The following is a 26678-nucleotide window of genomic DNA, read 5'->3' as shown; positions in this document are numbered from 1 at the left end:
GTGAACCTGAAAGGGCTCGACCTCGGAATGACATCGACGAACCGCCGCCGCCTTTGGATCAGCCAACCTTTTCGGCTCCTCCTCAGTTGCAACTTACAATCTTCCCCCCCCCCCCAAACTCTCCACCAGGTTTTCCTTCATTCCTCTGGTCTTAGTCTATTTTGTTCTCGGGTCAGTTTTTGTCGCCATTTTCTCTCATTTCTTTTGACAGGCTTCAATCTTCTGGTCTGAGCTAAATCTTCCTCGGGATTGTCGCCAGTCATCCTGAATTTTTCCCCGCAGCTTCTATTCTTACCCCTCTGCTCGACCTGTCACATTGCACTCACCCACCTACCCACCATGTCAACCACCGAGGCCCGTGATGCGGCCATCCGAGAGGCCAAGCAATATGTCCGCGACATCGTGCGAAATGACTGGGTCTTCGAACTGTCCCCGGAATACGGCATCCCCTCGTTCTCATCACCGCCCACGCCGGAGCAGGACGTGCTCGAATGGCGCTTGCGCGAATACGACAGTTCCGGCTCCGAACTGGAACCCCAGTCCTCCCCGACCATCAATCCCGCTGATGTCCAGCAGCTGCCGGGCTTCACGCCGTCGGAGATCTCCAGCCCGATCGCGACACCCCTGGGCGATGATTCGGAGCGCCGGCGCAAACGCCGCCGCCAGATGGAGGAGGAGATGCGCTGGAACGAAGGGCTGCGAGCGTGGGTGGAGCGACGAGATGCGTGGTCGGGAGCCCACACCAAGGACGAGATCCGCGCCAAAACCCTGAATAAGCATCAACGGCAGCAGGAGGAGGGGCACGCAACGGAGTCCTCGTTATCGTCATCGGACGCGGCAGTACAGAGCCCGCCAAGGTCTCCGACAAGCGACCTTGTCGCCAGGACAGAAGCCGCCCTTAGTCTTGGAGAGCCGAAGAACCTGGCGCAGCTGGACGGCGAGGAGGCTGAGCCGTCAACGGTCGCGGACGACAAGAAGGACCCGACTGCGTCCACGGAAACCATCATCACCGAACCGGGCCCCCAGAAAGAGACCTCCAGCGCCACCACGGAGACTTCATCCTCAGAACAACCGCAAGCGCAACAGCCGCTTCGAACCCTGGAAGAGCCCTTCATTCCCGTCGTCCCCTCGCTGATCTCTGGGACCAATCCCATCCGCGCCTCCATCACGCCAGCCATGTACCCCTCCATCTACTCCAAAGTCGTCATCCAGGGCCTCACGCCCACCGTCCCTATCAACCTCGCCGACGTCACCAAAGCCATGGTCCAGGGCTGGAAGGCCGACGGCCAATGGCCCCCCAAACCGACCCAGACCTCGATTGTTCTCCAGGACGACGCGACCATCCCTCGCCGACCAGAGGACAGCACCACGACGGCAGCAACAGCAGGCGGGGACCGGGCGCCATCATCGCCCGAGTCGAAACGCCGCTCCGGCGTCGCCAGTGCCGTCCGCAAGGTGTTTCATTTCTCGGGGTTCCACCCCCACCCGTTCCACCGGAGAGGCTCCTCCAGTCAACAGAATACTGAACCCCAAACGCAAGCTGGCGGTGAGTCCGGAGCGAATCTTGCACAGTGAGATTTGAGCAATCAAAAGCTGAGACTGTTCGATCGCAGCTGCTGGACTCATCCAGGAGTAACCTCGAATGAAGCGACATCGTTTCGTCTCCAATATTATGATATCCCTTATTGCCCCGAATTCCCCCCCTTGTATCCACTCTACTGCACCCGAAATGTTGCATGCATCCTTCTTTCGTGCAGCCTTCCCCCTCTACCCTTACTCTTGAATAATGACGTCTTTTCCTTCTTGATTACATGTCATGTATGTACGGTTATGGTTCGATCATGATACTCTGCTTGTTTTCCCTTTTCTGATGTTTCGAATGGATACTTATGTTGTGACGTAAGATGATGAGTTGGTTCCGTTCTAATCTCCTAGTCTCATGCATGCAGGAGGTTTAATTATCTTTTTCCTTTTCTCGTTTCCTTTATCTTTTCCACTTCTGGTTAGAGCATACAGAATATCCCAGATTGTCGGCAATGCGCGGGGTTTAGACCCACCAGGCGGATTTATCAATATATCGATTCTTCCATGGCCCCTAGCAGTCTCTATGAACACTTTGCAATGGAACCTCGGTTCATGCTGGCTCACCTTCGTTGTAGTATATGGTCCATTCTATCCGCAATCATGCTGAATTTGCCTTACCAACTTCCCCATGCTGGAAAGCTGTCCGTATGAGTATAAACAACATCCTCGAGTCCGATGACACCGCTCTGTCTTCGGGGGTTGTCCTCGTCTCTGCATTCTGGGTACCCGAACAGACTGAACCCATCCACATACGACCAGAACCAGTCCTCTGTTCGCTAATCACGAATCCATGCATAGTACGTATGCTAGCCATATCTAGCTGGTCCAGTGGGTTCACTTGCAGCTTTGCGACTATACCCGACTCCCCTATCGACCTTACCCCTAACTATTATGACATTGAACAAACCCACTTCAAATATACATATATTTAGGTCTTAACACAACGATTTTTAGATCCAAAATACGCATTTCTGCAGCCGATGAAAGTTGATTCTCGACAATACAAACTCACGTAAACGTGAGTCCTGCGGCAGGGCAGGGTAGTATACCACGCTTGGCGAGGGCCGTGGAAGTCGGCCTAGGAGAAAACCGAGGTGGGAGATGGGAAGACCCTGGGAAAGAAGACAAGGGAGGGGGTCTGCCATCCGCTTTGAAGGTAAGCTTACTGCCATAGACTGCGTGGGTAGGACTATTCTCGCGTGCACCAGCTGGGCTGTCAGGAACAGCGAGTAGAATGAGGCCCCTCGCCTGCTGAGATTGTATGGAAAGCACGATATCAAATCTCCAGAGCTCACAGTTGCAGCAAGGCCAGCGGCTGCTGGCATGACGCGGTACACGGTTGCTTTTCTATTGCAGACCCGCCGGTGAATTGAGACAGATGAGTCGTGGCCCATTTGAGCGATGCGTGAGATGCAGAGCTGCAGGATTGACAATACCGGTCTTGAGCAGCGCCGGAGAATGAACATAGTAGTTGAAAGTTCTCTTTCATGGATCTTCTGGACTGGAAGAGTATCACCCGTACTTTGGAGGATGAGTATAGATAAGTTGAGGAGACTTGCTAGAGCATACACAATTAGCGCCTGCTCTTGCAAGCGGCAATCGGGGACAAGGCTTCATCGACTCCCTCCCTCAAGACTGTAATCAAACTTAAACGGCCCTGGCATGGCGATTCACGCGCAGAACGAAGTTTTTAAAGGGAATGCCTACCACAGAATGCTCTCAAACTGTTCTAGAAGGCCCTTCTAAAGTGTAACACGCCAAGTACTGATCAAGGACTATAGTCAAATACACAGAAAAGTTTTATATCCAGAAATCCAGACATTTGGGTGGTTGCACTCCATGCATGTTTCCAGTACTATCCAGCCCAATAACAACGCACCCGTGATCCTCAACCAGCGAATATAAGATCATCATAATCCGTGAACAGCCAGTAAGCCTCATCCTAATGGTTGTCAGCTTAGCCGGTAAGAAGGTGACTATCTCATACTTACCCCTTCCATCATATCAACAAATCTCTCATCGGCCTGTGAAGCAGCAGCAGCAGCATCCTGCACAATCCCCACCCGGAGAAGTATACCGTCCCGATCTTCCTGCGCAAAATAAAATCCCAGTATACTGCCATCCCGAGAGGCCAAGGCATCATACTCTGGTCGTTTATCGGTATCTTCGTACCACTGGCCCAGGATGCGCTCGGTGCCGTCGCGGTAGCAGAGGTGAAGTCCCGTACATCGAGACTCTGGATAGCAAGCCACCAGGGATCGGACATGCCTCAACGGTGCCTGCGAGAAGAACCTTGGAGGATTAAGGACATCTATAAGCTCCATGTGTTGACGCAGCGGGATGGTAGAAACAACCTGGAGTGTAACGGGGTGCCTGTGCGGCTGGTAAATACTACCTAGGCTCGTGAATGCGGTAATGCCCGGCGACTTATCCTAGTAGAGACCCTGGAGATCTCCGTTGTCTGCATGAAATATGCTCTTTGTACATGTTCGGCTGGACTCGATGTAGGGACCGAGAAAGTATATTTCGTCTTTGCTGGTGGTTACCTAGGCCCATGTAAGTATGCAGCTTCTTCCGCGAGAAGAGACACAGCATACAGCTAGATAAGGCTCGGGTAGATAGTCATTTTGCTCTCAGAGAACAAACACTGAACTTATGGTTTTTCGACGATCAAGGCGGAAGTGGATAGGGCAACCGAACTGTCGCCCATACCAGTGGGTAGAAGAAGAAGATTCTCCGCGAGAAGGTTGATGAGGGCAGGAGCGAAAATGGGTTCTAATGCCGACAATGCCCGCGTTCGAGCAAAATGCCGTAAGTCCGTAAAGCTTTCCTTCCTCGTTTTGCAGAGGGATATACTCCATAAGTCGCTGAGCCTGGGTCGAGAAGTCAACATGCCGCGGCCAATCATAAAAGGAATCCGCAGAGGGGCAGGCAGGAGGAAGTATAGATGACCAGAGGAAGTCATGCCCGAATGTCTATTCATCACAAAGGCCGATGTCGAAGGTTTACAAATCTGAAGTTCTATATTCATAAGATCCTGTAACCGGGAACAGGCACTTGCATCCCACTTGAGATCTACACGCAACTCTTTCGTCTGAGGGTAGATGACTCCACGGAACCGAGTATCGGACATTGGCGCTGGGTACTTCCGACACAAATGCCAGCTGAGATAGCCCATGAATCTCGATTGTGAATATCATTGCCGCTTTCGAGGAAGGGACTGATACGGCTGCAGAATGTTCGCTTTCGTGGCCGTACACTGTTTCTCCCTGACGAAGGCCACACACGTATGTCTGCTTCAGGACATGTGTGTAGTATAAAGCAAGGTCACCATACAACGAGGGAGTCGCAGTTCCGTTTGTAACGGAAGGGGTTGACCAGAGATGTTTCGTAGCCTGGAGTGCCAGAATCGAGCGTACACTGCCAGGAGAAATGAAGTCCCAGATCATTGTCCCGAGTTCCGGTGGAAGTTGCCTGCATCTTCTGAGCAGCTCTAGATATTCATCATCGTTGGGTGGATTTGAGGGTTGGCTGAGGCGCAAACTAGCGAGTGGAGTGATTGTTGAAGGAATTCATGACTCCTGTAGGCCTCCCGTGGTATTGTCGTCCAAATATGAGGTATCATCGCGAGACCTATATCGTAAATTATAACACTCTTTGGTAGATCCACTACAGCAGATAGGCAGATACTATGGACCGCAGGCGCATATCTTGCCTTTCGTCGTGGATAATTTTGTATAGCTATGTATAGATTCTCGATCGTCCGACCATCTTCCCGAAAAGTGGCATCTGGAGTCCAAACAGCAGTCTGGTCTTGTAATTCAATGACTGCAATCATTAGCAGGTGAGTAAGAGCCATATTATCTGCGACATACGTGCGCGAATGTATGTACTTGTTGCAAATCTTTGACCACAAAGTGAGTAATAAGGGACTCGCTTGTAGCGACGAGGCTTCCACGGAAGGCCAGCAAACTGTTCCATGAGTGAGGGTGGAAAACGTCGTAGAGCCTGGTAATGTAGGAGTCGCCGGAATTAAGCCTCGACTGAAATGCTCGCCGAGAAGCGGTCTGATCGTGCTATTTCAGTTTGCTGGTGGAACGTGGCTGCCCCCTCCTTCAAGCATATGCACCCCAATCGGGCAGCATCCGATTAACAGACTAATTTGTATGCCAGGTGATTGTTCTGTCATAAAAGTAAATATCTCACTTGGAGTATATTAGAAAAGCAGTAATCTTGCTTTACATAGCTTGGGAATAAGAGTAATCAAAAATTGGGCAGCACTAGGCCTCGATAAGCTGATTTCATGTGATTCTTTTTTTTCTCCCCCCGTGCTTCATCTTTCTACTTCTAGTTAGAGTATACATATATCCTAGACTATAAACACTCAGGGTCTAGACCTGATTAGGTAAAAATATTAATATGTATAGTACTGAGTAGTATCTATGATAGTATCTGGTGTGTAACCTTTGAAGTTATATTGTATATAGATTCTTTAAAACCCCCCCCCATTAGGGCCATATTGATAGTAAAAGATTAACTATTCAACAGTATTTGAAAGACTGGAATTAGAGCTTCAATATCAGATTCCCTACTCATAGCCGTCCACGTTTTTCGACAGATTCCTGCATGGTATAGTAGGTATGCATACCCGCAAGGTCCGGTTCACTTGCAGCTTCCGACTCGAACCCCAAGCATTCCACAAACTCTCACTTTTGAGTAGTTAGGAAGATATTGAACAAGCCTTATTTCATCAGGTAATCAATCGGAGAACCCATAAATAAGAGACGTAGAAACCCATTATATTGCTGAGATCGGCTCTATACAAAATGGGTTATTCAAGGTAAGCTTCGCAAGCGGTGGTACACTGCATTGGTCAAAGCGTAAATTGAGTGGGGAACTATTCTCGCCTGCTAGCCATTGTGAAAAGCACCACCAAATCCAATCTTGGTTTCTAAGAGTTGCTAAAAGTGTGTTAATAGTGATGCAAATGCAGAGAGGTCGCCGGCATGACGCGCAGACTCCCTGAGTTGGCCGATTGCCTTAGCAACTGACTCGAGTGGTGAGCCATACACTCTGCAAGCTGAATTACTTGCGGAAGTAAGCAGAAATGCACTCTTTCACTTATAATTGGAAGATCTTAGGCTCAATTCTGGCTCTGTATGGTACTGTACCTAGCTACCTCACCCTCAAAGGTTACGAGATAGATCACACTAATGCATATGCCGTCGGTTACAGCAATGATTGCCTTTGCCACTTCAATTCTCATAAGCTGAATCTAATCGTGTTTCCAGCTTCGATTTCCGAGTGGTGGAAATACCGTTGCCCCGTATAACTATACTTGTCAGTCAAGACCTTCCACTCAGTGTGAAAACTCGAAAACAAACTCGTACCTCCAATATGTCAGCCCCATCACCACATTCTTACAGCCCTCCAGGAAAGCTTCAGTAATCTCCTCATGCGGTGCAGAGTCATGTTGTGCTCGAAGATGCTTCTCAGTCTCATGGAAACCATGTGCTGCCTCATCGACCAGCATAATAGCTAACTTCATGGCGGTGTTGCAGTCGACGCCTTCGTTGAGCATTAATACTGGAATGAGATTCTCGATTTGCCCGTCCGCCTGAGGGTCGATGGTTAGTAGTGATTGACGAAAGCATTTAAGAAGCGTACAATCTATTTGCGCAACGAAAACATGTCGTTGATCCTGCATGAGTGTTCAGCTTCATGGTCACGGGGATGGCTAGCACAGGTGCACCAACATGTGTACCAAATACGACGTACGTTTCCACAACAACTGCATCGACTCGCCATCTAGCTGTTGTTGTGAGACGTCGATATCATAAATGAAGCTAGTAATCTTGTCAGTCGCGAAAGTTTGTTCAGCGACGTTTCACCCACGGGATTGTGGCTATAACCGGATACACCCCGGCAGTGCGTTCACGCCGGCTCAGATATTGCTTCAGTGATGGAACGTGGTTTTCCGAGTAGACCGTGTCCACAGTATCGACACTTTCAACATAGTATAGCTTCTGGTCCAGAAGGACCTTTAGGGTGGCTAGAGACTTTGTCAGCTCGGAAAAGGTCAGAGTGCGAGGCGGATTGACCTTTTGAGCACACGTGTCGAATGTGATCGGCGACTTCATTCCAGCATAGCAAGGCAAATTGAAGCTCCTCTGAGAAGTATGACAGATCGGGGATGTCTTCTTCCTCCCCGAGTACGGCGTGGAAGTACCGTACTAATTGTTCTCAGTATTCCTGGGCTTTATCTTTATCGTTGGCGAGGATGCCACAGTCGAAAACTACAGGCGTGTCAACAGTAAGCTAGCTTAACGGAGTCAGGACCTCTCAGGGTTTCATACTATCATCCCAGATAAAATACTGTGTTAAGCTTTTAGCTAAGGTCATTTAATGGACGATTAGAGGACTAACCCATGCGAAGGCTTTAGACACAGTACATAGGACCTCAAACGAAGAACGCACACAGAAGATAGCAGCGAAGACTCCAAAGTCTGCCTTTCGAAATTTGCGACTCGTAGCTCGATTTGGCACCCATCTGTGATGAATTTAGAAAAGTGGCTCACAGTGAGACTGGTACTTACCGTTCGATCCACGGATTGAGAACTTCATCGCGGGCTCTCTCATAGTCAGGATGAATTTCAGCCTTCCATTCGGGAAACAAAGCGTATAGGTCTGGGAGTGTGGCTGTTTGCCCACGGATTGTCTGCCGGAATAAGGCCAATGTTTCTTCACTCGACACCATCTTTCCTGTATTGACTGAGTTGGGCTTCGGGAGATTGTTCTGTGCTCAACTGCAAGATCTCTGCAGAATCGTGGTGGAATTTATACCACTTAGGATCTGCATTGTTGATCGATCTAGAAAACTTTCGATAAGCGAATGTACTCGTGTCAGTATCATCGAGTGGCTGTCGCAAGCTCTCAGCCCGTTAAGTGAGGTACACACTTCCTCAGACCCATCTACTAGTGTCAAAACAGCCTCCATCTTCGTTCTTTTTCCCCACCTCAGCTTTTCGTCTTGCCGCGCTGTTCAGCTGAACGAAGCGTTATGTGGTGGCGCGGCTGTAGAAATACTAAAAGATTCAGTGTAGTAGGATGGACTCAGCGCCACAACACGGCCTGGTTGGCAATGTTTGTCAATCAGTTGGGGGGAGGCTTGCTTGCTGTATTCAGGATTATGGCTCGCAACATCGAAGATGGGATGGATCGCTTAGCAACAAAGTATCCAAACTCTCTTTGGCTGACCGACTTCATTTCCCCACTCATTGGTTCTCAGTAACATTTGCCGGCATGTCGATCTTTACTCGCGGAAATCTAATGCGAGCAATGCCCTGCACCAGGAGCTTTCCACCTGAGCTCTGGAAGAAGTCAGTCGCTCTCTTGTTCAGAGTTGGAACTTTTCATCCCGGTGCTTCTGCATATTTTTCAAGAGGGAACTACTGCATTTGCCTTCTGATTCAATGCCGGAGTTCCCCGACCATCAGCGATTGACCACGAGCGGCTATAAAAGGGAGAATGTTGTCAGGCGTCTTTCTCCCTCCAATGTGAAGCATTCATTGAAAAGCGGTTCAGCCGACTCAGCCACTTGCCCATTTTGGCAGGTGTGATGCCCCACTGCACCTGCCTTCGCCGCGGCATTTCAAATCCATTCTCCCAGATTATCAGACAATATGAGGCTTGCCTTCGCATATTGTGGAAAGATCTTGGATACTCAGTAGGGACTCTCCATCTCTTTCCCTACTATGCTCATCGTTGCCTTATAGTTGATGTTGTCAAGATGCAAGAAGATGCCCCGAGTCATATTTTGGGCTATCTCAGATGGGCTGGCTATACGCGGCTCAGGGCGGTGAGCTGCCCACCTACTAGAGGAGGCAAGAGACTCTTACAGATGTACATAGATTCTTTAGCTCTGCTGGAGAACACATTTATAGATAGGAGTATGTTGGAGGCAAGCAGGTGATTCTGCTCCCGAACTTTCTGTCCAAATTCTGGATACACACCTCACTGGCGCAAGTATGGCTGCACCTATATCAGTTTTCGAATCCCGTTCTTTGACATCAGTCCACGCGCGCTCACATAGAAGCTCGCTCAGCATAGGCGTAGAGATCGGGCACTTCGACATAGATTGTTACTGCCTCGAAGATACCTAGCAGGCAGCAAGATTGCAAGGACATCTAATAACAGACCTGACAGTAGTTTCAATAACTTTGACGATCAGTATATAGAGAAGTACTAAAGAAAGAGATACTACAGATCACCGAATTGACACATCGTATCTGCCTTTGAAGCATATACATAGTCAGTTCAAAGTATAAACCACAACCAAGGAATTTTCTATGAGTAGAAAATCGATCTTAGTACTTTTCTTTCATTCTTCCAAGGTCATCGAGGTCTTGTCTTCTTCCAATGGCGTTTCTCGATGTTGGAAAAAACGAGACGGGATATCCATTTTCCGATACCCCACTACGCAAACAGGGGGTGAACAGGGTCATGTGACATGGTGTAGGGACTATATAATTATGTACCCCCCCCGTTCATACCAACTCTTTGTTCCTTACGTCTTTTGCTGGACTCTATTCTCTATATCCTGCACAACTCGTTTACGAGACTTTCGGTCAAGAATGACCACCAAATATCGTCCAATCACTGCAATCACTGAACTCCAGGTTCCCCAGGGGCTGGAGCTTGATGCCGAACAGTGGGCTGGCTATTTTCAACCGTTGGTGCACGCAGAAGGCCACAGGGGGACAGTCTGGGGAAGGTCACAAAAGGAGCCCGGGGTAGTACTTCTGGTAACATGTAAGTCGAGCATTTTTACCAGACCCCTTGGAATTATGGGTAGATTCATTTACCCTTCTATTCAGTATGGGGACATCCCGACGAACTTAGAGATTTCCAAGATTCACCGTGTGCCCAGCTCTTCAGGGAGTCTCTCCTCGCAGTCAACGCTCTGCAACTCTCTTATCACGAGGCTTTCATGGAAGAATATTGGTTCCCATCTCTAGAAATGGCCTTTGTCCAATTTTATTGGGTCTACCTTCCCGCAGCAATGACCCCTGAGCAAGAGACTCGGTTTAGCAAATTTTGTGGCCTTAAAACACCAGCTCTCGGACCTAGTATTCCAGCAAGCCGGTCGCGTTCGACCCGCCTTCCGACAAAGATATGGGCCACCCAGACAGAATCGTGGCGTGGCCAAGAAGCCCGACTAATGCTATGGGCGCACTTCTGGCGAGATGAAAAGGCGGCCGATTTCAGGTTCTTGATAGACAACTTCATGACATACCAAAATAAAGTCGAAGTGCTCTCTGATGTTCTTGTTGAAGCCGGTGCCTTGGAATGGAGAGATGATTTCTATCAATTTCACAAAGTGCCTCGTCTGCGAATGCTATGAGGTTATTGTGTTCCAGGCTCTTGTTCTTGTGATATAGACAGCGCACCCAGAGAGCTCATAGCAATCTGGGAGACACTTCTTCTTTCATTTTGGTGTTCTCTCTTTCATCCTATTTATGCTTGCACCTGCAGTGCCTCACAACGGCTTTCTATCATGCGATCAATTGGGCAACGCCTGTATGAAAGCTCCATCTTCTATTCGGTTTCGCCGCGGTACCCCACTTTGTCTGCTGGAAATACCAGTATCCCACGCTGAAGAAGAGATATGTCTCTGGGTTTTCGCGAATGAGGCTCACGTAGTCTTTAGTCTGGCCTTCAACTGGCTGATTGGGATCTTTCTTGAGCTTTTTTTGCTGTTCACTAAATTCATCTTAGACAGTCGTTAGTCGGAAATAAGTTTCAGGTGTTTGTCATTTCTGCAGGAACTTACAATCTACATCGTAAGTTTTGTCATTTCCAACTGTGAGGTGGAACAGCTCATGGTACAGAGTGCCACTAAGGGGAAGGTTATACTGGATGGACCGTCCAGCTGTGGGCGCTCTCGATCCGAGAGTCACCGTAACATCCGTCCTCTTTTTGAGGGCCCTAGGACAAAAGGTCATAGTATTTGGCTCGGTTCTTTGCTGTGTTACTGCCAAGTTGTCGGGGCTCGCACAGTAGGTCTTGCCCTTGTAGTTCGAATCGAAGATATAATCCTTCAAGTCATCTGACCAATATGGTACCTGATCGGGGATGGGTTCCCACATCCCATCATCGTTTTCGAAGAAAAGATGTTCTCGATATTCCGGGATTTGAAAGATTGCGTATGGGGCCCGAGAGCCGTCTGGATAATATTGCCATCTATCGTTACCGTCTCTATCTTTGGCTGCGTCGGTCAGATGTTCCTTTTCGAGCCATCCGTCATTGCAGTACAGATGAGCTTTAGTTCTGGATGTTTCGCCGTTGAGGAATTTTTTTACTGTCGTGAGGTAATCTTGAGTTCAATGAGCAGTGTGATCCAGGAAATAGGTAAATGGTTTGTTTTCCCTACCCTTCACTAAGGCCATTGCCTCGGCATCATCATTAATTCTGAAATAGGTCCACAGATAACTGCGGGCCACGCGGCCTTCTCTGGTACTGACAGGCTTAGCTGCGTCCTCGAACACTTGCAAGCCGGCATTGACAAGCTCTTTGCACTCAGCTATGAATGTCTCGAATTGATCGAGGTACTGGGCGCAGCCGCCATTGTTGTCTGTGTCTGTCTTGACCACGAAGAGGGATTGGAATGATGTATCGGTCGACTGGGCTGGCACCCAGAATAGCCAGAAGTAAACGAGTAGAACCCAGCGCATGATCAGTGTTGCTTGCTCAGTGCTAGAACTAATGATACCAAAATCTCTTCCTCTTCCACCTGATGAGGTGCATGGACAGTATATATGTCTAAGACGCAGGCTATTTTACCCCCTACCGGATTCAGATGCCCGGAGTACACCGACGCTCACAAAGGCCCTAAGCAATGTTGACCGCGACAATAACCCCATCACGACTTCTCTCCCTGAAAGTCCTTTACCATAGCACTGCTCCTGACAACGAGACCTTGATCGGTGGTTTTGGTTTGCTCAGAGAGCCTAGACGGATGGGGCCACGCGAAAAGGTCGGAAATTACTGCTCCATTGGTGGTGGTAGCGCTATTCGACAAAACCCCAAGAGTGCCACCGGAGACATTTGCAGCCTCTTGGCAAACAATGAACAACTAGTAGTCACCGAATGTAGTATTTAGTGGGGGCTATCAGGAGGTAACCATTGAGATCCAGTGGTACCTGATTTGCTCATTGCCTTAAACAATGCTAGCGTGGAAAATGTCTCAGAACATCGAAAGGCATTGACATTCATGATTCGGGGCGGTCCGCTCTGCTACGCCGCCCCGACCAATCGGCGGCCTGTACCCCAGTGAACTTGGCGTCCGCGACGAATTCTTAGGAAAGGCTTTGTACGAAGCTTGTAAACATTCAATATCCGGTCTTGCCGAGTGGGGAGAAAAAAAAATCTGATCTAGTCGCATGTTCTGACTCAGAAATTCGCACAGTCACTGGTGAGATCTAATGTCTGACCTGTCGCATTTGTGAATGTGGCATAGCAGTACGCCCTGCTTCCGGGTATCAAAACAATCACGTGACAAAGGCATGCAAGTATGTCGTCCCGCCCAGAAAATGAAGAGCTTGTCAAGCTATCATACCGAGGAAATGCTCCTGCAATACTTGATATTTATGTAAGCGAAAATGCTTTGACAGTCACTCAAGCGATGTCTACGACTCGAATGAGCACGTATTGAGGGCTGTACTGTGCAGGTACCGCCTGCAAAAGACCCACTTGGTCTACCTCCTCCCCGGCCTAAGAGAGGACAGGGTTCAGCCTAAGCCTACTCTGGGATGTATTTGAGTGCTAGAGTCCCCGCCTTGTGAGCGTTGCCACCTCTCAGGGGGTGATCGCAGGGTCTGCGACGCTTATCTCCACATCTCCTCCATAAGTGTCCTGCTCCCAGATCCGGATCCTTTCGGCTATGTCCATATCTTCTTCTCGCCAATGCGAAGGGAGGCCAAGCCCCCACCAATTGACAAGACAGTGAACCAGGTTAGGTTAGAAAAATCAATAGTCTCCTTTTCCGACCCAAAAGGACCATAGGAACAATTGGCTCAGGTACACGGGGTTTGAACCGGAGAAATCCCTTTCTTGGGCTCTACATAGCGGGCCGAGGGGATAAGTTACAGTGGTTGTACTGCGGTTTGCTCCGGTTATATAGAGTTATAATAAAGTTGCATAAAGTTCTGACTAATTATAAGTCCTTCAAATCTAGAAGTACTAATCTTTATATAAATAATAGATTATACTAAAACTATACCTTTTTCACTAGATCTAAAGTAGTTTTTATACTATTTACTATTATAATATACTTTAATCTTAGAGTTATACTAACTGTTGTATTCTTTATTTATACTTATTTATAATAATAATTTAAACTATTATTATAACTGTTCTACTCTGTAAACTAAGATATAAATAAGTATAATTTTATCTAAATCTTACTAAAAATAGATATTATCTTATTAAAATCTTACTAAAAATAGATATTATTTTATCGAAATTTTACTTTACTATTTACTTTTTTCTCAATATAGTCTTTTTAATTTTTTATATATATAATTATTTACTAAAGACTAAAATCTTTTTAAAAAGAATATAATAACTATTCTTAATACTACTTACTAATAATACTAGTAGTAATTAATAACTTAAAGATATTTTTATATTTTTTTAATTACTAGTACTACTACTTAATATACTAAAATATATAAATATATCTTAATTTTAATTAATAGTATAATACTGTAAGTTTATTTTCTAAATATATTATAAGATATTTGTAAATATATTTTATATCTATTTTTTCTACCTCTAAATTAATATTTATAATTCTTAAACTTAATATTTTATTAATATTTTTATAATAATATATCTTTACTGATTTTATAACAGTAATCTAATTTATATTATTATTATTATACAATCTACTAAAAAAAGAAGAATTTAATTCTACTTTTTTATAAATTTTATTTTTTTTTTTAGCAGATATTATACTACTAGTAGTCTTTTTCTTTTATTTTATTATTTTAAGTTCTTTAGTTGCTTTATATATTAATTTTTTTTACGGCTAAAAATATATTTTAAGTAAGAGAATCAGATTTTTATATTCTTTACTAGTTTAATAATCCAGAAATTAAAATATCTAGTTAAACAGCTTTACTAAATATATTTTCTTTTTTATTATATTTATAATTTAACTAACCTTTTGTTTATTTAGAAACTAAGACTTTCTATTTATTTAACAAACAGAAATCTGATAGTAAGAATATTCTAGTATTAGGCTAATACCAAGCCTTTCTTCTATTAATATTTTATATATTACTAATAATTTAATATATAATAAATTTAGATATATTTCTTAATAATATATTTCTTAATAATATCTTTCTTAATAATATCTCTCTTGATAATATCTTTCTCGATAATATGTCTCTTAATAATATCTTTCTTAATAATATCTCTCTTGATAATATCTTTTTTAATAATGTTTTTCTCGATGATATCTCTTTTGATAATACCAATAATACTTATTTAACAGAAATATATATATCTTAAAATAGGTTATATTTTTTTAAAATATACTTTCTATTATTTACCACAGAGTATAGGCTAGAGTGGATTAACCTGACTGTTATACCTTAATCTTAACCTAACCATAACCTGGCGGTCAGGTTAAGGTACAAAAAAATTTTAACTGTACGGTTACGGTCAGATTAAAATATAATTATTACTTTAACCGTTTATATCTACCGGTTAGAAAGATTAGGTATAGCGGATAGATTAATAACCACAGGTTAATTAGTAATATATATATTTTTTTTATACAGATAATATACAAAGTATAATATACTTTTAATTATAGTATAATAATATTATCTAGATTTAGTTTATCTACTCGATCTATTTAATCTATTTAATTTATTTAATCTGTTCGACCTGTTCGACTTGCTCGATCTCTTCCCCTGTAGTTCCGAGGGGTATACTACACTTTAAAAAAAGTATTTATAGAATCCAGTATAAAAAATATAGAATTTGATATTAAATAAATTAATAAGATTATACTACTCTTTATACTGTCCAGAACGATGATTATAGTAGTAAAGAAATTAAGAAAACTAGATCTCTATCTTTATCTAAGTATATATAATATTCGAAGACTCAGGTAAAGCTAGCTTTTCTATTTCTAATAATAATCTATCTTCTGAATTATCTTTAAAATTATCTATATTCTTATTTTTACTAATATAGAAGATAGTAATTATTTTATTCTTTTTTTATTTCTTAGATATAAAGATGATCGAATTCGGATTAAGATTATTAAGAATATTCTAATTGTTGGGCTTCGAGGCCTCGAGAAACGATGATTCATAGATAGATGGTTGTTCCCTTCATTTTAGCTATCTCGATACGTACATGAGGTCGCCTTCCCGAAGCGGTAAGGGAGGGCAGTACCCAAGCCGAGGCTCGAGGTGTCGAAGGCAACACTCCCCCCGCTTCGCAAGCGAGGCACACGCACCGAGCGGAAAACTGAAGAACAGGAACAAAATTCGACGTCACGAAAGGGACGGATGTGAAAGACAAAGGAAAAGAGAGTCCATTTACCAAATACTGAAAACCGAATCGACGCACGTTCACGAGCCGACATAATCGATATATGGAAGTTACCGAATGTTTGGTAGTCTTCGCAGGATGGATTCATCTAGGGGCCATTTCTCCAGTGGCTTTTCATGGAAATCGACGGTCTCCTGTGTAAAGAACCATTTTTCGATATCAAGAAGAATATTCTGTCCACGCGTCGAGAACATGAGATCGATGTCCTTCCCTGTGCTGAGGAGATAGGCCTCTAGTGCAGTCGCACAGGGTCCCCAGGTTTCATCGGCGATCGAGTGTGGGAAGCGACATTTGTCCTTGAGCAATCCTTTGGAAGCCGGAGTGTCCTTCGTGTCTGGTGGTGCTGCAAGGTCGAAGACGTTGGCAAAGTTCTTCTTCGTTGCTCTGACTGTGGGCTTCTTCCATATCAAATGTCGGTCAACAACCCAGTCGTATAACTTCGAGGTATCGATTTTGTTATTTGTGAAGGACATCAACGTCACGAAAGCATCGTCCTCTTCGTCAAATGACGGGCGTATGAATTCCTCGTCAGAGTCAGAGTCGTTGCGTTTCTTGGCTCTGTTTCTTGCCTCCTCGTCCGTGCGAACTTCCTTGTGAAGGGCATTACGGAACTTTTTCGCGTTCTCGATACGTTGGGGAAAGGTTTTGCCAGCGGGGATGACATAATTCTTCGCCTTGATCTGGTCCTGGACTTTGTTCGCCCAGTTGTGCAGAAAGGCCCTGCCGGGTGGCTTTCCATAGCCGACCTGCCACTCGCTGCAATCTTGGATTAATGCTTCGCCTTTCAACTTCTCCAGTACATCGTCAGGCAGATTTAGCGCTGCACGGAGAGCATCAACTTCCCAGTCGACGACTTGCTGTTGCCAGAGGCTTACTGCGTTGTCGAAGTCCTCAACAGCTTGTTCAGCCTCGGCAATCCAAAGCGGTATCAGTTCCAGGACTTTCTTCTTGATGTCATGCTTTGTCTTGAATTCTGGCAAAGTGTCATAAGATTCAAGATCGTTCTTCGGAATGTTCTTGCCGTACTGGTTAACAATTCGATGGAGGTTTGACTTGATTTGCAACTGGCAGAAAACATGGATAATCGAATTGTCGTAGATCATACCATGTCTGTAGGTGTGTTGTTCACCTTGCATCCAACCGATTGCGAACTTTGGGAGCTTTGGTTCGTCGTAAATTGGAGGCAGGGGAGGAGGTGCAAAATGCTGGGGAAGTAGATCGGCCGACATCGCGTAGTCGACAAATCGGATGATTGATGTCCCTTCATCAACCTTGTAGTTTGGATAATCGGGGGGAATGCCCGGAATGAAATCGGTACCCCGATGGTCTGGTGTGTCTTCCTCGTTCTTTCTCTTAACCATCTCGGTTTCCGAGATCACCAGGTGGTCGTCGGAGTCGGAGCTGGGGGAACGAATGCGTTTCTTGGGACTCGCAGTCTCAGTGCGTTTCGGAGTCGAAGGACCGATGCGCTTCTTTGGAGTCGAAGAATCGAGGTCAGAGTCAGAGTGGAAGTTGAGGGTACGTTTCCTTAAGTTCGGTTCCTTGTGTTCAGGAGTGTGACTGGCTTCGGGATCTGGGCTATTTCGTAGTGAGCGACTGAAGACAGAGCCGAAGTCTGATCCGGGATCAGATGTTGTTTTGGGGCAGAGCTTAGGGAGGCCGTGAAAAGAAAGGGAATTATTGAGTTGGGTTGTTTCCATGCCCAAGATGATACCAGTTTCCTTGATGTTTCGACGTTCTTGACGCCGATCAGGGTTCAAGGCAAGTTTCTTCTTATTGGAGCAGACGTGTTTCGTCATAGGGAAGGATTGGAAAAAGTGAGAATTAATACTTCTTCTTTTCCTTAAGCCAGGCGCCAAAGTCCCGTTTCGCAGGGGTCATTTGAATGTTTTGAGAAAGTGCTTGCCTAGTCTTTCTCCATTCCTCCTCTTCTCGAATTTCCTGCTCTGCTCGGAGGGCTCGTTCGTATTTGCGACGAGCTTCTTCCTCAAATTTTCTGAGGTATTCGTCTGACATGAAGGGTTCGGTGAAAGGAAAGGGAAAGGTTTTCGGTTGATGGATCAGAGGTAAGGAGATGACATGAAGGGTTGATGTGAGGAGGGGAAGAAAAAGTGTGTTAGGGGGAAAAGGGTGGTTGAATGTTGTGTGTTGTGTTAGTGAGGCGAAGTGAATGGGTTGGTGAAGGCGAAGTGAATGGTTACTGTCGCCTTGGACGACCTCGACCGCGTCCTGGAACGCGAGTCACGCGCGTCGGTCTTCCCAGGTTCAGGCCACCGGTCGGTCGAGGATGCCGTTGGTCATATTGCTCGACTAATGCTTTCGCGTCCTGCAGGTCTCGTTCCTTGTACCAGACGTTGTGTTCATCCGCGTACCCGAGCCACTTCACCAAGTACTCGAAATCACCGTTTCGGAGACGTCGACTAAGCAAGGCCTCAATTTCGTACGAGTCTCCGGTGACTGGGTCAGGTTCTGGCTGTCGGCGGTCGAAGGGGTCCTTTCTCAGGATATTCTTCGACTTCCTGTATGGTTCTAGGTGGGTGATGCTGATGACTGGATGAATCCGCGAACCCGGGGGCAGCTTGATGAGATATGCTAATGCCGACTTTTTCTCCAGAACCTCGAAAGGTCCCGCGAACGTGTTATCGAGTTTCTTCTTCAACACCGCTGAAGTCTTGTAGCCTTGGTGAAGACGAAGCTTCACCAAGTCCCCTTTCTCGAATGCCATATCCTTGTGCTGGGCGTCATATCGACGCTTCATGTCCATTTGCGCTATCTGAAGTGCTTCAGTCGCCGTTGTACGTGCCGAAAAATTCTGCGGTCGATCGGTCGACTGCGTCGCCATGCCGAGGTTCAGCGTCGTCGGTAACTCCATGCCGTACATCAATACATGTGGCGAGGACTGGGTGGATGCGTTCTTATAGGAATTAAGCGTCGCTTGCAGTTGTGGAAGCAACTTGGGCCAATCGGCCGCGTCTGTCAAAGAGGCGACTGCATAACGCAGAAAGATTTCGACTGTCTGGTTGGTTCTTTCGCTCTGTCCATCGGCTTGGGCGTGGCTGGCGGTGGTGAACCGTTGCTTGGTACCAAGCAGCTCGAACAGAGCCGTCCACAGGTCGGACAAGAACTTTGAATCTCGGTCGCTGATAAGGACTTTAGGAATCCCCCAGTCTCCGAGAGCGAGTCTTTCGAGAAGTGGATTTGCCCATTGCATCGCGTCCCAGTCATGTCGGCCTGGTATAATCGTGATGCGTTTCGTGTATTTGCAGGTGACTGTCAGAATGGCGTTATAATCTTGTTCGCCTTCGGTGTCGGGAAGTGCAGTCACGATGTCGATAGTCAGGGTATGAAAAGGTATCGGTGGTGAGAGAATAGGTTGCAACCGTCCATATGGTCGGTGTCGGGGAACTTCCTTCTTCTGACATTCGTGACAGTGTGCAATATACTGTTTCACCCAGTATCTGCATCGTGGGAATGTCAGTCCCTTCAGGTTCTCGATGGTTCGACCTTCTCCTGGGTGTCCGAGGGCATCATGCGCATCCTCGAGGGTTTCTTTAAGCATGGATCCTGGCATGCACAAAGAATGTTGGGCGTTGAAGAGTAGGCCGTCTTCTACATAGAAAGGTAGGTCAACCCTTGCTTGGGCTTCGTCGTTCTCCCTGATCTGATTCATGATTTTCGACCATTTGGGGTCCTCCGGGTAGCCTTCGCGTACTCGATTCTTGAAATCTTCCGCGAGGTGGACTGACAGTATCGCGGGTTCGTTCCAAAGTGCATCTAAATGGAAGTCGTCGTCATCCGCAGTCCCGGTAGCGAGAGACGGTAGCCTCGAGAGCGCATCGGGAATGATATGCAGTCTTCCAGGTTTATAGACTACGAGCAAGCGAAAAGGTTGAAGGTATTGTGCTGCGCGGATAAGTCTCAGGTTTAGTTGAGTTGCTGACGTTGATGTCAGGGAGACTTGCTCCAAGAGTGGTTTAATCGCTTGGTGGTCGGTGTACACCACCGTTCTTCGGGCAGCCTGAACAAGGTGCCTGCACTTGCGGATTGCCCAAGATAAACCCGACATTTCGAGTTCTGTGGGCCAGTAGTTGCGTTCCGCACCACTGAGCTCCCGACTTAGAAAAAGGATTGGTTGAATAGAGTCCATGGATGGGACGGTGGTCGGAGTCCATTTTATGTCATATTTTGAACTCGACTTGTCGTCCAAAAGGGTATGAAAGAGCATTACTCCTGTTCCTCTCTTCTTCGATGTATCGACGTCGATGCAGAGTGTCCGTGTCTTATCGAAGTGTACGAGCACTGGTTTCTTGCGGAAGAAATCCTTTATTGCATAAAAGGACTGGAGCTCTGCGTCTGTCGGTTCTGTTAGCGAGGCTTTCGCTGTGCGGTTTTTCCGTGCGGTCTTGCCAAGACCGTCGGGAATCGTCTTTGCAAGCAAGGTCTTGCGTTGCTGGAGAGGGCGAATTGCTTCCGCATAAAAGGGTACGTAGTCTCTCAACCAGTTTGTCAGGCCGATGAAGTAATTCAACTCAGTCAGGGTCTTCGGGAATTCGAGTTTCGAGATCGCCGCTACCTTTGCTTCGGTAGTCGTCATGCCGAAGGCATTCACATTTTGTCCGAGGATTTCAATGGACGGAAACCCAAGAAAGGATTTGTCGGGTGACAGAGTGATTCTTATTTCCTGACATTTCTCGAGAAAGTGTTCGAGATGCTGAAGGTGATTCTCGAACGTTTTCGAGAATACGATGAAATCGTCTATATAGACGCGCAGGAATTCTTTCATCTTTCGAAATAGATCTTCCACTTGGCGTTGGACATGCGGTATCGAGTTAAGGTAGCCCATAGGGCATACCTTAAGGAATTCTTGTCCACGATGTGATATAACGCCCGTGAATTGCCAACTTTCCGGATGGACCGGCCATTGGTAAAACATTTTGATCGCGTCAAGTACTGAAAGATATGCCGCACCGATGAGTGTTGCTATGATTTCCATCTGGGTCGGTACTGGATATACGTCCGGAATCGCCAATGCGTTCAGTGCCCGGATGTCGATTACTGGACGTAGTTTTAATGACTTTCGTCCTGTGTCATCGACAACCACCTTCGTAACGACGAAGACTGGGGCACCGGAAGGGGTGAAGTTCTCTGATCTACCCATGCGGTTGGTCTTCAACAGCTCGTCGAAAATGTCATCGACGGCCTTCTGGTGTGTGGGACCAAGTTTATACACCTTTGCTGTTTTGCCGATTTTGTCTTCCCATCCTTCGCGTAAGGGGATGCGAAGCCACCGGTCCATTGGCACTTTAACAACATCGTTGTTTGTCCATACTTCGGGAAATTTGGCCACCATCTTTGCAAGGGCTTCTTGCTGTTCTGGTGTACCATAGACTGTAACGCCGGTCTTCAAAGTCTTCGTCATCACGGAGTTAACGTTGAATTTCAACTTGTCTTGTGTCTCGGGTGTCACCGATGCGAGGTTCTCGAGCAAGTCCTGGGACTCGGGAGTCGCGTGGTAGACTGCTGTGGCGTCGAACTCTGAGATGCTCCCAAGCTTCGTATGACGATTGATGGTAATCGGCCATGGCGACGGGTTTGAAGCCATAATAGAGGCAAAGTTCGCGTCGACTACGTGAGCAAAGAAAATTGCATCTGTGTGCTGCTTGGGCTCAAAAATGTAGTCTCTGTCGGCCGCAAGATCGAGCGGGCGAACTGGAAGTGCCATTCTGCCATGTGCAGGGATGGCTATCTTCTTCTTAATGAACACCGGTCGGCTTTGACGGTGATTCGGTTTTGGTGTGATCGTGAGTGGGAAAGTTGCATTGCGACAACGTGCTACTTCGACAAGCCGGCCTTCGAAATCAATTTTGAATCCGTATGGTCCGAGGGTATTGCAACCAACGAGAAGATGGGCTTTCAAGTCCTGGGTCAAGTGTGCGTCTACGTGTACTCGAATCAATACTGATTTGTTATCGACTTTCGCAGGGAAGAGAATAGGTAGCATCACATGTCTCGTGCTGTCGAATTCTTGTTTGACTCCACGAATATGGACCGGATACATCGTATTTGATACTGGGATGTCTGGGAAATTAGTCGCGAGCCAGGCTTCATCGACTATTGACATGGTACACCCAGAGTCAAGGCATACGGTGTCCGTGTTTTCGTTAACGCGGACCTTGACCGTTGCGTACCTCCAGTCCTTGAAGGATTCTCCTGGTTTGGGGGGCACGAAAAACTCGTCTGCGTTGATTATTGGAGTGTCCGGGTCTGCATGAAAAGCACACGGTTCGCAATTTGCGATATGCGCGTGAAGCGCGTTGTTGGAAGTAAACGACATGTAACAATCCGAGCATTGTGGGTAGGAGGCGTCTCGACGTTCGCGATAATCCGAAGCATTCTGGTCTTCGTGGTCGTCGTCCGAGTAATAAGTATTGTTATCATCGTCATGACGCTCGTCACTGCGGTCGCTATCGCGATGTCCCCAAGTACCGCGGGATTGGTCATACGCTCTGTCGATCTGGCTACGCCGGGAATATCCACTATGGGAACTGCTGTCACTGTCGCTGTCAGCATCATTGTGGTATGCTTTCTGGGGTTTGCCACGGTTGCGGTCATCTTGGCGATCGCGATCACGACTGCGGCGGCGCTCGCGTCCTCGATCATCGCGACGATCCTTGCGGTCCTCCTTGCGGTCACGGTCCCTATCTCGGCGGTCGTTTCGGTCGTTGCGACGATCATCACGTTTGCTTTCGCGTTTGTCGTATCGGTCATCTCGACGATCGTTCGGTCTATAGGAGTCCATTCGGCCTCTGCGGTATTGGTTTCCATCCCAATTGTTTGGGCCACGATCGGATCGATCAAATTGACGGTCGTATCGATCGTACTCCTGGGGAAAGTAAGTATTATCGCGGATGCGATTTTGGGCTCTGTCCTTCGTACTTGGGTTCCATTTATCCCTCCAGGTTGTATAACATGAGTTCATCTCGTCACCAAATTCCTCAAGTGTGGTTCCACGTCTGGGTTCCTTGATATGCTCTCGGAGCTCGGGGTCGATATGTCTCCACGCCCGGATAACTATATCGCGTTCGTTGAGTGCGCCGCAAGTTCGTGCCAGTCCCGATATCTCGGCAATATACGCGGTTGGGGATCTGTTGTAACGAACATCTCGAACGGTGTAGCGACAATTGTCAAGTTGTTCCTGGAGTCGACTATCTGGGACCTTCCATCGGGCTTCGATTGCTGCGATCCAGTGGTCAATGTTCCTGGAGTTGACGAGTCCGATTTGTCGTATTTCGTCGACTTGTTGTGTCCACCAAGCGTTCGCGTCACCTCTGAAGAGAGTGTCCATGTTTTGGCTCATGGTGACTACATCTCGTGAGTATGAGGCGACTTTCAAACGCATGCAGAAAGCTTGGGCAGTTCGATAGTATATCTTTCCGTCGTGCTCGACTGGATCTCTGCGTCCCCAATTGGAAGGCATGTTGGGGTAGAAATACCCAATGTCCGAAGCTCGCCATTGTGTGTTGTTTGGTACTTGGGGTCCATTTTGACGCTGAGGAACTGCCTCGTTGTCTGGAGGAGGCGGTGGGGGTGGTGGGGGAGGAGGTGGGGGATCGCCATTGCGAAGTCCGTCCTCTTCACGTTGTCTTTGTTCCTCACGTTCCGCACGTCTTTGTTCGTAAGTATCGAGTGCAGTTACCATTGCTTGGGCGAATAGTTGCGTGAACTCCGCCCTTTGGGCGTCTGTCATCGCTTCGCCCATGGTTTGGGTGGATTGGTCGATATACGGACTGACTGTTTGAGTCGAACTGTGTATATACGAGTTATCGACTTGGGTGGAGTTGTCCCTATACCTTTGTGTTCGATGTAAGGCTGGCGCTGGTGCAGTGGATGCAATCTCGGCAGCTGGGCAATAGGTGGGTGAGTTTATGGATAAATCGATCAAGACTTCCGTCAAAGATAGTGTGGGGGAGTCGATTTCGTCTACTTCATGCGGTACATGCACTGGCCGTGTCGGTGTCGGTGAGTCGACAAATGAACCTGGCACGAGTCTTGGCAGTGAAGAAGGTAAGTGGACTATTGGAGACGGTTTGGGAGTCGACTCCGGTGAAGCCGGTGTTGATAGAGGTTTGGATACTACTTCAACTGACGTCGATGCTTCGACTGAAGTAATAGTCGAAGTTTCTAGGACTGCTGTCGGTAGTGTCGGTGGGGCGAGAGTGAGGAAAGTATTGGTATGAGGAATCGTGTCTGCCTCCGCTTCTTCGAACGTTGTCAGTGGAGCGGGGGATGTTCGTGAAGGTGCAGAGATTGGTGAGTATGCAGGGGGAGAAGGTATAACGATGAGTTTGAACCGGCGAATCGCTGTTTTGAAAGACCTTCTGTTCGTCCACTCGACGGGGTAATTGTACTCGTCTTCAATAGCCTGATCTCGGCCACTTCGAGTTTTCGAAATGCTTGTGGATCGTAGTGGTGTTTGGGAGGTAATCGTTTGCGCCGCAGTAAGGATTTCCGTAGGAATATTTGTAGTATTCCTATGTCCTGTTTCGACGAAGCGAAGTAGTTGATGGGCAGTCCGAATGACGTCGTCTGAATACGTCGACATGCGTGCCGTTCGGAAGTGCTTGCATGTGATCGGTCATGTGAAAGTAGGGTTGAGGGTTGCGGTTGGTCGCGTGACCCACGATGGTTCGGCTTAGCGAAGGTGGTAGCGTCAAAGGGACGTCTCCGGCAATGCGAAAAGCGGTCGGAAGCGAGTGATAAGATACGCGAGAGATCGATAGGTAGGATAATCGAAGAATCGATAAGCGAGAGTGTGATAAGATACGCGAGATTGATAAGTAGGAGGTTGGGGAAGAGCGTGTCGGTGGCGCCGTAGGCGTCCCACCGACGAAGTGCTTGTCCAGGTGGATAAACCGACGTGGGGCACTTTCTTGGCAATTTGGTCGAGTAAGCGATTCTTGGATAGACCGAGAATCGTGGCAGGACATGCTACCAATGTTGGGCTTCGAGGCCTCGAGAAACGATGATTCATAGATAGATGGTTGTTCCCTTCATTTTAGCTATCTCGATACGTACATGAGGTCGCCTTCCCGAAGCGGTAAGGGAGGGCAGTACCCAAGCCGAGGCTCGAGGTGTCGAAGGCAACACTAATACTTCTTACTAATAGTAAAATAATTAGTATATATCTAAAGTATTACTGTTTTAATTATATTAAAATAAAAACAGCTCCGATGATAATAGCAGATATCTTAAAAATTATTAAATAGATATTTAATACTGATACTGTTGGTAGCAACTAAAAGAAAATCTCTAGCTATTTAATAAAGAATAGAAAACTAATTATAGCGGGACTTTTAGTAAGTAAGAATATTAATATATTCTGTAGTATCTAGAACAGTATTAGTTTAATTAAAAATATTTTAATAAACTATATATCTTCGATATCTAGATATATTTTAAGTTTTTTAAATATTTCAGCTGCCGATAAGAATCTCTGATATTTAAAAATATTATAAAAAGCTTTATCCAGGCCTGACAGTAACCCGGAGATAGTTAATAGTATATTAATAGCCGGATTTTAACTATAATAAAAATAAAATATTTTCTTAAAAACAGTTCGGTACTTAAAATACCAGTCAGTATTATTATTTAGCTAGATATTTTTTTTAAACTTTTTAAGCTTTAATATCGGGTTTAGAATAGTTATAATTGTATAGATATAGCCTTCTATTTAGTAGATATAATAGTAGTATTTTCGAAGCTTTTAATATATATTCTACAAGCCTCTAAGAATCTTTTTTTTTTAGAATATCCGCTTTTTTACCAGTCGGTTAATTAAGTAATTTAAATAATTAAAAAGATTATTATAAATATTATAAATCTTATAAACAGTAGGCCCACTGTTTTTAAATAAATATAATATAAAAAGAAAAAAAAAATATAAAAGCTTAAGAAGATACTTTATCTATTTCTATTTAATTATAGTAGGGCAAAAATAATTAATATTACTATAATTACAGTACTGAATAAAACTGTTAATTACTTAATAAAAATTAAGTATTCGGCGAATTATAAAATAGGTTAAGTTTCAGCAAGTTTTATAGTTAAAAAAAAAATAGTAAACCGAGCCTAATTCGAGTCGTTAAATAAGCTGGAACTTTTTATAGTATTAAAAGCTTATATTTACAAATCGTATAATCTTCCAAATTTATAATTAAGAATTAGTATTATTAGCTATTATTAAAAGAAGATCTTTAGAACCCGTCTGTAAAAAACTAATTTAAATAGTTTTTACTATAGTAGGGGCTCTCTGTATTAGTCTTTTATAAATAGCTTTTAGAATATATTTTTTTAAAAGTTCTTAAAATACCAGAAAAGGCTTTAAGACTTCTATTATAATTCTTTTATATATATTCGACAGTACTGTTTAAAACCTTAATCTAAAGTTTCTGCAGAAGAAT

General features: G+C 45.8%; 7 protein-coding genes across 7 annotated transcripts; 2 read left to right on the top strand and 5 right to left on the bottom strand.

Annotated features, from left to right (window-relative positions):
- The first annotated feature begins 106 nt into the window (after positions 1-106).
- BO95DRAFT_35577 (DUF4050 domain-containing protein) lies at positions 107-1757 on the top strand. The gene has a single exon (XM_025582266.1). It carries the CDS (start codon positions 340-342, stop codon positions 1573-1575), a length of 1236 nt encoding a protein of 411 aa, XP_025436386.1. The 5' UTR covers positions 107-339; the 3' UTR covers positions 1576-1757.
- A 1715-nt stretch (positions 1758-3472) lies between these two features.
- Positions 3473-3908, bottom strand: BO95DRAFT_469314 (uncharacterized protein; the record flags this gene model as incomplete). The annotated part of the gene is made up of 2 exons (XM_025589434.1): positions 3473-3526; positions 3576-3908. 2 exons carry the CDS (start codon positions 3906-3908, stop codon positions 3473-3475), a joined length of 387 nt encoding a protein of 128 aa, XP_025436385.1.
- Positions 3909-4237: 329 nt separating this feature from the next.
- Positions 4238-5059, bottom strand: BO95DRAFT_488948 (uncharacterized protein; the record flags this gene model as incomplete). The annotated part of the gene is made up of 1 exon (XM_025590536.1): positions 4238-5059. Exon 1 carries the CDS (start codon positions 4760-4762, stop codon positions 4238-4240), a length of 525 nt encoding a protein of 174 aa, XP_025436384.1. The 5' UTR covers positions 4763-5059.
- A 1787-nt stretch (positions 5060-6846) lies between these two features.
- Positions 6847-8341, bottom strand: BO95DRAFT_457836 (terpene synthase family protein; the record flags this gene model as incomplete). Its single annotated transcript, XM_025588503.1, has 9 exons — positions 6847-6916; positions 6975-7201; positions 7349-7430; positions 7480-7636; positions 7686-7817; positions 7872-7880; positions 7941-7959; positions 8011-8134; positions 8181-8341. The coding sequence occupies 9 exons, from the start codon at positions 8339-8341 to the stop codon at positions 6847-6849; spliced, it is 981 nt and encodes a 326-aa protein (XP_025436383.1).
- Positions 8342-10217: 1876 nt separating this feature from the next.
- Positions 10218-10833, top strand: BO95DRAFT_437188 (uncharacterized protein; the record flags this gene model as incomplete). Its single annotated transcript, XM_025585267.1, has 3 exons — positions 10218-10395; positions 10461-10668; positions 10722-10833. 3 exons carry the CDS (start codon positions 10218-10220, stop codon positions 10831-10833), a joined length of 498 nt encoding a protein of 165 aa, XP_025436382.1.
- A 5435-nt stretch (positions 10834-16268) lies between these two features.
- BO95DRAFT_437186 (uncharacterized protein) lies at positions 16269-18017 on the bottom strand (the record flags this gene model as incomplete). The annotated part of the gene is made up of 1 exon (XM_025585266.1): positions 16269-18017. One exon carries the CDS (start codon positions 18015-18017, stop codon positions 16269-16271), a length of 1749 nt encoding a protein of 582 aa, XP_025436381.1.
- Positions 18018-18880: 863 nt separating this feature from the next.
- On the bottom strand, positions 18881-19171 carry BO95DRAFT_322411 (uncharacterized protein; the record flags this gene model as incomplete). The annotated part of the gene is made up of 1 exon (XM_025581817.1): positions 18881-19171. A coding segment is annotated over one exon (291 nt), but the record flags the coding sequence as incomplete, so codon positions are not given.
- Between the last annotated feature and the right edge of the window lie 7507 nt (positions 19172-26678).

Source organism: Aspergillus brunneoviolaceus (assembly GCF_003184695.1).
Source record: "Aspergillus brunneoviolaceus CBS 621.78 unplaced genomic scaffold BO95scaffold_118, whole genome shotgun sequence".
Lineage (NCBI taxonomy): Eukaryota > Fungi > Ascomycota > Eurotiomycetes > Eurotiales > Aspergillaceae > Aspergillus > Aspergillus brunneoviolaceus.
Note: the sequence above shows the minus strand (reverse complement) of the source record. Positions and strands in the feature narration are given on the sequence as shown.